Source organism: Oncorhynchus gorbuscha, linkage group LG02 (genome assembly GCF_021184085.1).
Source record: "Oncorhynchus gorbuscha isolate QuinsamMale2020 ecotype Even-year linkage group LG02, OgorEven_v1.0, whole genome shotgun sequence".
Lineage (NCBI taxonomy): Eukaryota > Metazoa > Chordata > Actinopteri > Salmoniformes > Salmonidae > Oncorhynchus > Oncorhynchus gorbuscha.
Genome location: NC_060174.1, coordinates 35,156,435 through 35,171,338, shown reverse-complemented (window position 1 = coordinate 35,171,338; position 14,904 = coordinate 35,156,435). Strand labels below are relative to the sequence as shown.

The 14,904-nt window shown below is 47.1% G+C and overlaps 1 protein-coding gene across 1 annotated transcript in view; it reads right to left on the bottom strand.

Moving 5' to 3' along the window:
* The window catches only part of LOC124001530 (protein piccolo-like), a 137,004-nt gene that overhangs the window by 98,431 nt on the left and 23,669 nt on the right, over positions 1 to 14,904 (bottom strand). Inside the window, 3 exon segments of the mRNA XM_046308382.1 lie at positions 11,621 to 12,401; positions 12,404 to 12,747; positions 13,220 to 14,830. Of these exon segments, the coding sequence (XP_046164338.1) occupies positions 11,621 to 12,401; positions 12,404 to 12,747; positions 13,220 to 14,830 (2,736 nt within the window).

The following is a 14,904-nucleotide window of genomic DNA, read 5'->3' as shown; positions in this document are numbered from 1 at the left end:
CAAAGGATGAACCAGACTTGTGGAGGTCTACAATTGTTTTTCTGAGGTCTTGTCTGATTTCTTTTGATTTCCCCATGATGTCAAGCAAAGAGGCACCGAATGTGAAGGTAGGACTTGCATTACATCCATAAGTACACCTCCAATTGACTCAAAAGATGTCAATAAGAAGCTTCTAAAGCCATGACATCATTTTCTAGAATTTCATAAGCTGTTTAAAGGCACAGTCAACTTAGTGTATGTAAACTTCTGACCCACTGGAATTGTGATATAGTGAATTATAAGTGAAACAATCTGTCTGTAAACAATTGTTGGAAAAATGACTTGTGTCATGCACAAAGTAGATCTCCGAACCGACTTGCCAAAACTATAGTTTGTTAACAAGATATTTGTGGAGTGATGGTAATGAATACTTTTGCAAGGCACTGTACCTCAGCACTGTCTTCACCCACAACATGATTGTGGGTGAAGGCGATATCATCATGTTAATTCTTACTTATTTTATTATGATTCCTTATTATATTCATTTTATTCCCACCATTACATCTTAGATTGAGATGTCCTTGGATTGTCAATGAACTACAACACAAGCTAATTTGCATAACTCATTAAGATGGACAAGGTTCCATGTGACAGAGCCACTTGGCAGGGGTTGTGGAGGAAACATTGGAGGAAGAGGAAACAACAGCTCACTCAGAGGGCTGAGGAAAGCCTCTGTGTACCCTGAACAGCATATCTACACTACCCTGTCCCCCAGTCCATTTCCTCTCTACACTACCCTGTTTTCCCAGTCCCTTTCCTCTCTACACTAACCTGTCCCCCAGTCCCTTTCCTCTCTACACTACCCTGTTTTCCCAGTCCCTTTCCTCTCTACACTAACCTGTCCCCCAGTCCCTTTCCTCTCTACACTACCCTGTTTTCCCAGTCCCTTTCCTCTCTACACTAACCTGTCCCCCAGTCCCTTTCCTCTCTACACTAACCTGTCCCCCAGTCCCTTTCCTCTCTACACTACCCTGTTTTCCCAGTCCCTTTCCTCTCTACACTAACCTGTCCCCCAGTCCCTTTCCTCTCTACACTACCCTGTTTTCCCAGTCCCTTTCCTCTCTACACTAACCTGTCCCCCAGTCCCTTTCCTCTCTACACTACCTTGTTTTCCCAGTCCCTTTCCTCTCTACACTAACCTGTCCCCCAGTCCCTTTCCTCTCTACACTACCCTGTTTTCCCAGTCCCTTTCCTCTCTACACTAACCTGTCCCCCAGTCCCTTTCCTCTCTACACTACCCTGTCCCCCAGTCCCTTTCCTCTCTACACTACCCTGTCCCCCCAGTCCTTTTCCTCCCTACACTACCCTGTCCCCCCAGTCCCTTTCCTCCCTACACTTCCCTGTCCCCCAGTCCCTTTCCTCTCTACACTAACCTGTCCTCCGAGTCCCTTTCCTCTCTACACTACCCTGTCCCCCAGTCCCTTTCCTCTCTACACTAACCTGTCCCCCCAGTCCCTTTCCTCTCTACACTACCCTGTCCCCCAGTCCCTTTCCTCTCTACACTAACCTGTCCACGCAGTCCCTTTCCTCTCTACACTACCCTGTCCCCCAGTCCCTTTCCTCTCTACACTACCCTGTCCCCCAGTCCCTTTCCTCTCTACACTACCCTGTCCCCCAGTCCCTTTCCTCTCTACTTTAACCTGTCCCTTTCCTCTCTACACTACCCTGTCCCCCAGTCCTTTTCCTCTCTACACTAACCTGTCCCCCAGTCCCTTTCCTCTCTACACTACCCTGTCACCCAGTCCCTTTCCTCTCTACAATAACCTGTCCCTTTCCTCTCTACACTACCCTGTCCCCCCAGTCCCTTTCCTCTCTACACTACCCTGTCCCCCCAGTCCCTTTCCTCTCTACACTAACCTGTCCCCCAGTCCCTTTCCTCTCTACACTAACCTGTCCCCCAGTCCCTTTCCTCTCTACACTAACCTTTCCGCCAGTCCCTTTTCTCTCTACACTAACCAGTCCACCCCAGTCCCTTTCCTCTCTACACTAACCAGTCCCCCAGTCCCTTTAGTCTCTACAGGACCATGTCCCTTTCGTCTCTACACTAACCTGTCCCCCTGTCCCTTTCGTCTCTACACTAACCTGTCCCCCAGTCCATTTCCTCTCTACACTAACCTGTCCCCCCAGTCCCTTTCCTCTCTACCATACCCTGTCCCCCCAGTCCCTTTCCTCTCGACACTAACCTGTCCCCCAGTCCATTTCCTCTCTACACTAACCTGTCCCCCCCAGTCCCTTTCCTCTCTACACTACCCTGTCCCCCAGTCCCTTTCCTCTCTACAATAACCTGTCCCTTTCCTCTACACCACCCTGTCCCCCAGTCCCTTTCCTCTCTACACTAACCTGTTCCCCAGTCCCTTTCCTCTCTACACTACCCTGTCCCCCAGTCCCTTTCCTCTCTACACTAACCTGTCCCCTGTCCCTCTCCTCTCTACACTAACCTGTCCCCCAGTCCCTTTCCTCTCTACACTAACCTGTCCCTTTCCTCTACACCACCCTGTCCCTCAGTCCCTTTCCTCTCTACACTAACCTGTCCCCCAGTCCCTTTCCTCTCTACACTAACCTGTCCCCCAGTCCCTTTCCTCTCTACACTACCCTGTCCCCCAGTCTCTTTCCTCTCTACACTAACCTGTCCCCCGTCCCTCTCCTCTCTACACTAACCTGTCCCCCAGTCCCTTTCCTCTCTACACTAACATGTCCCCCAGTCCCTTTCCTCTCTACACTAACCTGTCCCCCAGTCCCTTTCCTCTCTACACTAACCTGTCCCCCAGTCCCTTTCCTCTCTACACTACCCTGTCCCCCAGTCTCTTTCCTCTCTACACTAACCTGTCCACCCAGTCCCTTTCCTCTCTACACTAACCTGTCCCCTCAGTCCCTTTCCTCTCTACCCTACCCTGTCTCCAAGTACTTCTCCTCTCTCCCTGGCTAAATATGGACTAGTCTCTCACACCTCTCCAGCTGGGATACTGGCCTCAGTCCAAGTTGAAGCATCCAATATATTATAGATTATGTGTATGTATCCGTAAGATGAGGTAAAGTTGTAATATTTAGCAACTACTATTACACCAACACATCGGCACTACAGCATGTCAACACATACAAGTAATGGGAGTTTAGAAGGATCAAGATACATGTGTTTTCCAGAGTCGAAGACACAATGTTTCGAGAGGTGAACCTTGTAATGATATGGCTGTTACTTGGTTTCCACTCCAGTAGAGACTCCTGACTCCTGGGCCTACCATCATCCATTCCTTTAATGAAATAAGTTTGAGCAGGAGCTCTGTGTTGAGATCAGGGGGAGCAGGGGAGCTGTGCAGTCGTCAATTGTGATTAGTCTCAGAGCTGGATTAACAAGGCCTTCACAGTGACAGCTCTCAGGAAGCTGCTATGTTGACACACAGGGACCCCATACCAGCTAGAGATATAACACCACCACTGTGTATCTGCTGAGCTCTACACTAAATCACACATTCTCTTTAATGCATTGGACCAACAATCAACCAGCTGAAACAATGAAGTTTTGCCCCCTCTGCATATTTTACAGTGTGACGATCTTTACAGCATTTACAGTGGCTTGAGCGACAAGAGGCATTCATCTTATTCAGCTACAACATCGATAGGCATCGATATCAAATAACATAGGTGTGCAACTCAGCAAAGAATGCTCTTTAAAACAAATGTGAAACCTGAGAGCCTCTAGGTCCAACACACTGCTGCTGTAAGCAAGCATGAACTATTTCCGTAAACATGTCCACATGTCAACATAAACACCACATAACCAATAGCTTGGCTGCATTACTCTATTCACAAGCCCACAGTGGGCTAGCCAAGGCCCCTAGCAGCTGGCGTACAGAAATACTGGAGATTTACATCTGATATCATCCCATCCGAGAGGTGAGTTGAATAAAAGTTCAGTGGGTTGTGTTTGAAGCTGTATATTTCAGGCCATCAGAGAAACTATATTCTTATAGAAGCTCATGCTGGTAGGTTCCTTATTGATTTCCTGGCAGCTGCTTTTGGCAACGGCTGAAGCTGGCTAATATAGTGTTCTTTTAGCAGCCCCCGAAGTGCTCACACTTCTCATCAATCTGTCCCTCTGATAATAGAGCGTGTTGACCCACTAATCTGCAATAAGCAGAGTGCTTCATTCTGAAGACGATGAGCCCAGGCCCTGCTCTCTCTCTGAAATCTGATGAATGACAAGTCAACATATTTTCCTTTGAAGACAGAAGAGAATGATTGAGGGAGGGGAGAGAGGGAGAGAAGGGAAGAGGATATGGAGAGAGAGAGGAGTATATAGAAAGAAAGAAAGAAAGAAAAAAAAGGGACAGGTCTCTAGTGGGAGATTCTATTCCCTCTCCTTCAACTGACAGCCAAGACCCCCTTCAAAATAGCAAGCAGCACTACTTTCCCATTTTGAAGGGATATTTTAGCTTAAAGGATGCACATCACAGCTAGGAACTGCTCCTATGCACACCGATCAACTGCCCTAAAGTAACAGAGATATTACTCTGTGTCATGACTTCCACCGAAGTTGTTCCCTCTCCTTGTTCGGGCGGTGTTCGGCGGACGACGTCACCAACCTTCTAGCCATCGCTGATCCATTTTTCATTTTCCATTGGTTTTGTCTCGTCTTCCATCACAACTGGTTCCAATCCCATCAATTACATGTTGTGTTACCCATTGATTTTTATTATTATGTTTTCCGGTGGGTCTTTTGTAAATAAACTGCACCGTTGGTTATTTCTCTCCTGAGTCTGACTTCTCTGCCACCAGTTAAACACCCTTACAGAATCACCGACTCGAACTACGGAGTCAGCAGGAATCGGTACCCCGGCCATAGGAGTGGAGGAGCGCGTCCAGGAGCATGCAGTAATACTTTACCCTCTTGGTGCCGCCATGGACTGCGTTGTCCAGACAATGGACCTCTGGGAGAGACAGGGAGTTCTTCCAGCGCCTCCACCAGCACAACCGGGGTCTCCCCTGAGCGCCCCTTTCCTGCCTGAACCCAGTGGGATTAGTCTCTACCATCGCCCCAGGATTACGACGGGAGTGCTGCCAACTGCCAGGGGTTCCTGTTACAATTAGACCTCTACTAGACCTCTACTAGACCTCTACTCGGGAGCTGTTAGCTGTCGTCAAGGCCTTGAAGGCGTGGAGACATTGGCTTGAGGGGCTAGACACCCTTTTCTCATCTGGACTGACCACTGCAATCTGGAGTACATCCGGGCAGCGAGGAGACAGAAGCCTTGCCAGGCAAGGTGGGCCATGTTTTTCACTCGTTTTGTGTTTACACTTTCCTACAGACCAGGCTCCCAGAACGTTAAGGCAGACGCATTGTCTCGGCTGTATGACACAGAGGAGTGGCCCATGGATCCCACTCCCATACTCCCGGCCTCCTGCCTGGTGGCGCCGGTAGTGTGGGAGCTGGACACGTACATTGAGCAGGCGTTACATGCAGAGCCCGCTCCCCTCCAGTACCTAGCTGGGCGTCTGTATGTTCCGTCTGCTGTCCGCGACTGTCTGATCTATTGGGCCCACATGTCACCCTCCTCTGGTCATCCTGGGATAGGTCAGACGGTGTGCTATTTTAGTGGGAAATACTGGTGGCCCACTTTGGCTAAGAATGTGAGGGTTTATGTTTCCTCCTGCTCGGTGTGCGCCCAGTGTAAGGCTCCTAGACACCTGTCCAGAGGGAAGTTACGAACTTACCCGTTCCACAACGGCCGTGGTCGCACCTGTCGGTAGATTTCCTGACCGATCTTCCTCCGTCACAGGGTAACACCACGATCCTGGTCGTTGTGGATCGTTTTTCTAAGTTCTGTCGTCTCCTCCCATTGCCCGGTCTCCCTACGGCCCTACAGACTGCGGAGGCCTTGTTTACACACGTCTTCCAGCACTACAGGGTGCCTGAGGATATAGTGTCTGATCGGGGTCCCCAGTTCACGTCGAGGGTCTGGAGGGCGTTCATGGAACATTTGGGGTTCTCGGTCAGCCTTACCTCAGGTTTCCACCCCGAGAGTAACGGGCAGGTGGAGAGAGATAACCAGGATGTGGGTAGGTTTCTGAGGTCCCATTGCCAGGACCGGCTGGAGGAGTGGGCAGCGTTCATGCCCTGGGCAGAGATGGCCCAGAACTCGCTTCGCCACTCCTCCACTGGCCTCTCTCCCTTCCAGTGTGTATTGGGGTATCAGCCAGTTCTGGCTCCTTGGCATCAGAGTCAGACCGAGGCTCCTGCAGTGGATGACTGGTTCCAGCACACGGAGGAAACATGGGACGCCGCCCATGCTGCGCCAGAAAGTTGGCGCAGACCGTCACCGCAGTGAGAAAGAAAGAAAGGGGACAGGTCTCTAGGGGGAGATTCTATTCCCTCTCCTTCAAATGACAGCCAAGACCCCCTTCAAAATAGCAAGCAGCACTACTTTCCCATTTTGAAGGGATATTTTAGCTTAAAGGATGCACATCACAGCTAGGAACTGCTCCTATGCACAACACACCAACTGCCATAAAGTAACAGAGATATTACTCTGTGTCATGACTTCCAACGAAGTTGTTCCCTCTCATTGTTCGGGCGGTGTTCGGCGGACGACGTCACCAACCTTCTAGCCATCGCTGATCCATTTTTCATTTTCCATTGGTTTTGTCTCGTCTTCCATCACAACTGGTTCCAATCCCATCAATTACATGTTGTGTATTTTAACCCTCTGTTTCCCTCATGTCCTTGTCGGTGATTGTTTATTGTAAGTGTATGTGTACGTCTGTACTGGTGTGTGTCGGGTTATGTTACCCATTGATTTTTATTATTATTCTGTTTTCCGGTGGGTTTTTTTGTTAATAAACTGCACCGTTGGAAACACAGTTATTTCTATCCTGTGTCTGACTTCTCTACCGCCAGTAAAACACCCTTACACTCTGAAGTTAATTGAGCTGGAAAGTAGGCTACAGCAGTGAGATTCTACATAGCCCTAATTGTATCAAGGTTACTATCATTTGAGGAAGACCAGGTCCAAGACAGCGCAAGGTTGCACTTTTCAATCAGATTGGCTCTGCAGATTATCCTTTCAAACATACAGCCTCAGAAGTCTAAAATAAATCTGACTTGAGCTTTGAGACAAACACACTGAAAAATAAAGTGCTATGGTTATAAACCCTACATGAAAGAGCTTGGCTAGAACCTTGTGAAACACACAGTCTGTGAAGGAGAGTTGAAAGGATGCACCAAGGTGTTTCTCCTTATCGCAGCAGCAACAGCCTGGACCAGGGGCTACAGTGGAACACATCTCAACATTTCGAAATTCCTAGTTGAGAGTACAGCAAATGTACCACAGATTAAGCCACTGACCTTGGTTAATAACCTTGGAGCATTTCACTGTGAGTCCAAGCATGTGACATAACATTTCATTTGATGTGGAGGTGGGTGTGATGATTGCTGCCTTACAGCTAGGCCTAAAGGTTATGAGGTAGACGTGGACCACGACTTGCAGCTTCTTTTGTTGTTTACATCTTTCAGGAGCTTTTTTGTTGTTGTTTACATCTTTGAGGAGTCCTTTTTTATGAGAAAATAACAAGTTATAGAACTGTCCTTTTATACAGAGGCTATTGGTGGTGCCAGCACATCTGTACTATCAGCCTGCCAAACCGCAATAATGCTTCTCTCTATATTACCCTGTATGGAACATTATAACCAAGCAGCCAGTATAGTGGTCCAATTGCAAAGGCTGTAAACAGACCCAGGGAGGGAACACAGGTGTCCTAGATAACAGAACATGCACTCAGCCTTTTTCATAAGATCAGCTAGAGTAGAAAGAGAGAGAGGGGAAATGAACAGACTTGCTACTGGCGTTTGCCCATCTAGTTCTAATGCTCCTCCCTCTAACCAAACCACTGCTTTTTATTCTTCTGTAGAGACTAAAAAGGCTTTGGCAGCATGTCTGGCAATCTGAAAAAAAAGGTTCAAGAGAAGCACAATGTAGTATGACAATGTGGCGGTCAGCTGCCCCTGCAGTTACACATTCCCAGCCATCGTCCTTCAGAGTTACACAGGCGTGTGTTGAGTGGTGTACATACAGTAGTAGCCAGTGTCCCTGTATCCCACAACCCACACCTCAGGCTGCATTGTCTGCTCTACATGAAAGACACGAGAAGGAGAGTTGATTATGTAAGAGCCTCATAAAATGGAGCATTATTCTGCCATAGTGTTGTATGAGCTAAGCTGAGCCTTGCTGAAAACCTGTCTCTGGTAGAAGCACCACAACATAACAGCTCAGACACGGCAGAGAGGTCTACTCTCATAGCCCTGTTAGTGAGATTCAACATCCAGGGGCGTATGAAGGAACAGGCTTTTCAACTAGCACACAAATTAAAATGCTGAATGTGGCAAACGCAGTATGTCACCTGCAACGAATACTGATAATCATATATCACCTAGAATGCAACCAAAGCAAACAAAATAAACCCATTAAGTGGGCTACATCAATCTTTGAGTTTCCATTCACTGCTAGCTGCTTTCAGGTTTAATCTGGTGGTATTTGTGTCCTGCCTGTGGAGGCTTGTGTAAAATAACCCACCATTTTATTACAAAGGCATTAGCATCAAAAGATGACCTTTAGAAAAGGTCTCCAGTTGTGTGACTAAGAGATGTTATTACATTGGAACCCTGGTGTATCGTCTAGCTAGCCCACTGTATGAACACTGACATCAGAGTGGTGCCATTTGCGTCCCATGTGGAGAGTTTATGCTATCGAAATGATAATATGAGGAAACAATAATAATACTGAATATTGATATGATATGGCTATAATTTGAGGAACCAACAACAAAAATAATAATAATAATACACCTCATTAACCTTTAGGACGTACTCATGGATGAGTGCCGAGGTTGGACTCAGTCATTCAATCACATATGCTATCGCATGCTCACACACTGCGAGTGAACAACCAATGGGAAAGACTGTAATGCTAGCTGTAAGGGAAGTACTCTTCATTGCCAGCCTGGAAATAGGGTGTTCCTTAATTAACACTAGTTAACCCAGAGGTGACCGAGAGGCGAGAGCAGCACCCAACATGCTAGCGCGTGTCAATGTGTTGGTGACTCAAATTCAACACAGACGTGCACCACTATTAGCAGCAAACAAACAAACGTGTGGAGTATAATTGAAAGGAAACTGTTGAAGTGCAGGGAGCCAGTGATCTGTGAGGGGAGCAGATGGCCGCAGGAGACACATGCTCCTGCTGTACTGATGCTGTGTTGTGTTGGACTTAATCCAGCTCACCTCTGCCTATTAGCATATCACAGGACCCTGCCATCTCTCACGGGGGCTGGAGTCCCCAGCCAGCGGCAGCAGCAGATCCCATCTCGCTAATGCTGTTGCACAACTCTTAATCACTTTAATACAGTTTCAGTGATGCCGGACCGCCGAGGCTGAGACATCGCCTCGCATGAGCCGTTATGTAATGTCACATCCACTGAGACCTAACCATGAGAGGGATGTCCCAGGAAGAGGCAGGCAGCCATCACCCACACAGAGTGCATTAGACTATGGTTTTAATACTGTTTGAGGGCCCTCAAAAGATTACATAGAGCCATTGTACTTAGACCTCAGTGCTAATGCATTGTCTGGGCAGCTCTCCAGGCAATCCTTTTCCACACATTTCCAATGCAGGGATCAGTCTCTCATCTGTAGAGGTCTCATACTTTGAAATCCATCTCACTCTCAAAACATGGTGGAGAAAATGCTATATTTTGTCAAATATAAACTGCTCTGCCCCAAGGAAGAATGAAGTCCTCTGCACATTTAATTCTATTGCCAGTGGTTTTTTTAAACACAAGTCTGTTTGGCTGGAATGGGTGCCAATCACTTAGCATTTCAAGGTTCTTGAAAGCTGCATCACTGGTCCCTGCTGGCCACTAATGTTTTTATTGGCCCTTTACCCACTAAGCCTTTAGAAAGTCTTGAGCGAAACACAACAACACTGAAAACCGGGCTGTGATAAATGGAGGTTAACTGCATATAGCAGAGAGGATCCATGTTGCCAGCCCTAGCCTTGTCAGCCTCCACCCCTCAATCCATCCCCAGCAGCTGGGTGAACTGCTGTGAGCTGTCTGAGCAGGAAGCCAAGGCCTGTTATTATTAGTCATCAGCAGGTAAAATCACCACAAGTAACCTGTAATGACCTACGCTGTTACTGAGTCACTGTTTCAGAAAACATTTGATTGAGTAGACTACAGCGTCCAAAATCACGTATCACAGCACAAGCAAAGGGAGATATATCAAACACTGGTGCTTTACTACTGATACATTTTCATCCAATGTAAGACAATAAGAAGACCTCTGTAGCAAATGCAAATCCAAAATTGGTCTGCATGGTCTGGACCTGGATTTGAGCTAAAAGCCAATTGTCATGACGTTGCCTCTTTGGATGTGGCGAGCCCCATCCCCCTCTCCCTGCCTCCCTCTTTCCTCCTTCAACTAGGTTGCTGTGGTCAGAGAGACGTCGTAAATTCCTGAGGATCTCCTCATGGACACACAGTACAGAGAGAGTACATTTTCATAGAGAACAAAGGAATTCCTTCCACCTCACAGAACTTGAGGTATGAACAAATTTCATGTTCCGGAGAAAATATAAAAGATCGGTGAAGAATCCAGCTATGAACTGGTCCGTATGTCACAACTTGTGGAAGCTCATGGGAGACATTACCATAACGCTGTTTATATAATAGCCTCAGATATGAGGTTTACATCTAATTGTTGTATAAGATGAATGAGTGAGTATGATACTGTTTACACAATTTTACAATGTGATTTTGGACTGTTTAATGAAGGAAAACTCAAAAAGGGAATTGGAGTTAACTAAATCAGAGGACCGCCCCTGAGCCCAGTTAGGGTCAGACATCCTGGGACAGCCCTTTTATGCAATTCCGAATAAAATCCAACTTTGAGAAATTATCAGCAGACCATGTTTTTCACCATTAGGAGGGGACAAAGGCTGTAGACCATTGCTGAATATTTTAACCATACCACGTGGTTAAACTCTTAGACTATCGATACCAACAGAATAAGAACAAGTCTTTGATATTAATTACTAGTCTGCAGGTAGGAATTCGGTATCATTGAACGTGAAGAATGACAACCGCGAAACATCCATTCTATAACAAATTCATGAATCTCACTCTGCACTATCCCCTCTAACCAAGACAGAGAGAGAGAGAGAGAGAGAGAGAGAGAGAGAGAGAGAGAGAGAGAGAGAGAGAGAGAGAGAGAGAGAGAAAGGGGAACAAAACTCTCCAACAGAAACAAACTTTTCACCAGCGATCAAGACGACACACTGAGAGTAAATATATATATTGATTGCAATTGTTCCCGAATGAGTGAGCATTCATGTGCAAAGGATTCACATTTCAATTGTTATAATTATCACTCTGTAGTGACTTCTTAGTCGACCCCCACTTCCCCTTTTGTCTAACAAGCCGCCATGCCGGTTTAGCCCACTAGGGCACATTCTCCTATCATTTCTTGTAACCATATTTACTGTTTGTTTATGCATTTCAGTGAATTAATTAGTTAGTAATAAAACATTCTTACCTCTGTTTCATGTGGCATGGGGTTAAATCCACAGAGGTTGCAGACAGTGTTCTTGCATTCGGTGCAGGTGTTGTAGTTGGGAGGGTCCTTGGAGCCCTTGTTGAGTTCCACCTTGCAGAGTGGACAGGTGGACTGGCCTGCTTTGAGAGCTGGTTGGGAGGATGCTGCTCCCTTTGGAGGTTCTAATGGGGGTTGGTCCACTTTGGCCTGTAATAATGTGGGGACCTTGGCCTGTTGGGGTTGCTCTGCTTTCTTCTCCTCTGCATTCTGAACAGCAGGTGGTTTGGTCTCCTTTGCAGGGGGCATCTTGGGAGAGGCCGGTGCAGACACCATGGGGGAAGCTGGCAGAGTGGTGTGGGGCTCGTCCTGAACAGCTGAGGTGATCAAAGTGGATGCAGAGCTGAAGATGGAGGATCCAAAGCCAAACATCTTCCCAGACACTGACTCTTCAGGCTTTGACTGAGCAGGCTGAGATTTAGCACCGCCAAAGCCAAAGAAACCCACTGACTGCTTTGGGGGCTTGGCCTGTGGTTGTGATACAGCTTTGGCAGGAGAGGTTCCACCTTTTGGAAGCTGTTGTTGAGGCTTTTCAGGCTCCTGCTTTAGGGGATCAGTTTTGGGGTCTATCTTTGGAACTTGCTGGGGCTGTAGTTGTGGTGGGGGCTTAGCATCAGGCTGTTGCAGTGGAGGAGTTTGCTTTTCTGGCTGTTGTGCAGGTGTAGCAGCACCACTTGGTATGGGTGTCACTGGAATTGTTTGGTCCACTGGTTTCTGAACAATTATAGGTTCCTGTTTGTCCTTTGCAGCCACAGCAGGTGGAGCAGGTTTGTTTTGTGGGGATCCTGGTGCTGGGGTCTCCTCCTTTTTGACTGCAGCTGTTGATGGGGTTTAGCCGGTATTAGTGTCTCCTGAGGTACAGTCGGTGGAGGAATCTCTTTTTGGGCAGCCGCAGGTGCTGGAATCTCCTCCTTTTGGGGTTTAGCTGGTGCTGGGGTCAGCTTTAGAGATGCAGCAGGTGTGGAGACTTTGCTTGGCAAGGGTTGGGATTTAATCATCGGCGGTCCTGGGGGTTCCATTCCTCCAAGAGCTCTCTGCATCTGGCAGTTCAGACACAGCCATTCCTTTACCTGAAATAAAATAACAGTATTGAACATTTTTTTCAACAAACAATCTTGTAGAATTGTATTGCAGTCTGAGGACTTACAGATGCTCTTATCTTAGTTGCTATTTAAATGCTTCATACTAGATGTTACAAACATGTAGTAAAACTACTGACATAATGCTCTAAATCTGAAGATGTTAAATGAAATGAATAATTTATATCAGACTGTATTAATACAATTCTTCCAGATTACATTTTGCTTCCAGGAAGATCATAAACAAATATTAGACCATTTGGAGAAAAGCCAATAGTTATAACAAGAGCTCAATCAAAGCTTCTTGTTATCCTATTTTACAACTCAGATGAAAGAGATGACTGGCAACTATAGACACTGTCAATGCATAGTTAGTATTCTTAAATAACTGTTGTAAAATAAAGTGCAACATTTATGTTAGAGTAGCCAAATTACTTTGATGAAACATAGACAGTTTAATTACCTCTGTTTCATGTGGCATGGGGTTGAATCCACAGAGGTTGCAGACAGTGTTCTTGCATTCGGTACAGGTGTTGTAGTTGGGAGGGTCCTTGGAGCCCATGTTGAGGTCCACCTTGCAGAGTGGACAGGTGGACTGGCCTGCTTTGGCGGATGGTTGGGAGGATGCTTCTCCGATTGGAGGCTCTGATGGGGGTTTTTCCACGTTGGCCTGTAATAATGTGGGGACCTTGGCCTGCTGGGGTTGCTCTGCTTTCTTCTCCTCTGCATTCTGAACAGCAGGTGGTTTGTTCTCCTTTGCAGGGGGCATCTTGGGAGAGGCCGGTGCAGACACCATGGGGGAAGCTGGCAGAGTGGTGTGGGGCTCATCCTGAACAGCTGAGGTGATCAAAGTGGATGCAGAGCTGAAGATGGAGGAGCCAAAGCCAAACATCTTACCCGACACGGACTCTTCAGGCTTTGAGGGGGTAGACTGAGATTTGGGACCACCAAAGCCAAATAAGCCTCCTGACTCCTGCTTGGGGGGTTGCTGTGTGGATGGGATGGCACTACTCTGGCTGGGCTGCTGTGCTGGTGTCTGAGGTTCTGATGTTCTCCGGTTCTCTAGTGCCTTCTGAGCAGGTGCTGAACTGGCTGGTTTCCCAAGCTCCTGCTTTGGGGGAGTGATTTTGGGGTCTGGCTTTAGAGCTTCCTGGGGCTGTACTTGTGCCAGAGGCTGTGCAGCAGGCATTTTCTTTTCTGGCTGCTGTAAGGGTTGAACAACCTCATTCTGCTTGTTTGTAGGTGTGGCTGGTGGCTCCATCGACCTTTGAACAATTGCAGGTTTCTGGTTGTCAATTGAGATCTCAGTAGATGAACACTCTTTTTTCATTGCGGAGCCAAGTGTTGTTGTCTCATTTGTTTTGAGTGAATCTGGAACAGGTGCCTCATTGCTTATAACTGCAGCTGGAAGTTGGACCGCTTTAGTCTCTACTGCTGATGAAAATGGTGCTTCCTTCTTCAGAGGTAAACCTGATTGTACAGCATAGTTATCTTGGGTTGAACCTGGTGTTGGGGACACCTTTCTGTTTTGTGACCCTGGTAGTATATGTTCCTTATTATTTTGAGGTGAGGCTGGTGCCCCCTTAGTGAGAGGTGAACCAGTGACCTCCTTGATGAGAGGGGAGGCAGAAGTTGGTTCCTCCTTGATAAGGGCTGAGGCATAAATGTCCTTCTTGGCAGGCAAAGCTGTGGTTGGGACCTCATCTGTTACAGACACACCTAGTGGTGTAGGATATTTTTTATTTTGTGGTGAATCTGGTGTTGGAGTGTCCTGCTTTAAAGCTGTAACTGGTGTCTCCCCCATTTTGGATGAGGCTGGTAATGGAGTCTCCTTTTGTGGTGCAGCAAGAGTGGTTGTCTCTTCTTTTTGGAGTGTGGAGGCGGCCTTCTTCTGATCTACAGCAGGTATCGCAGTCTCCTTTACCTTTTGAGTTGCCGGAGGCTCCTTTTGAGGTGCAACAGGTGTAGAAACCTTTTTGAGTAAGGGTTGGGGTTTCATCATGAGGGGTTCTGGGGGTTCCATTCCCCCAAGAGCTCTCTGCATCTGGCAGTTCAGACACAGCCATTCCTTCACCTGAAAAAACATATTCAGTCAAATTTAATTTAAGAGTAAACTATGATAATCAAACTGAAAATAACAGACTGTGT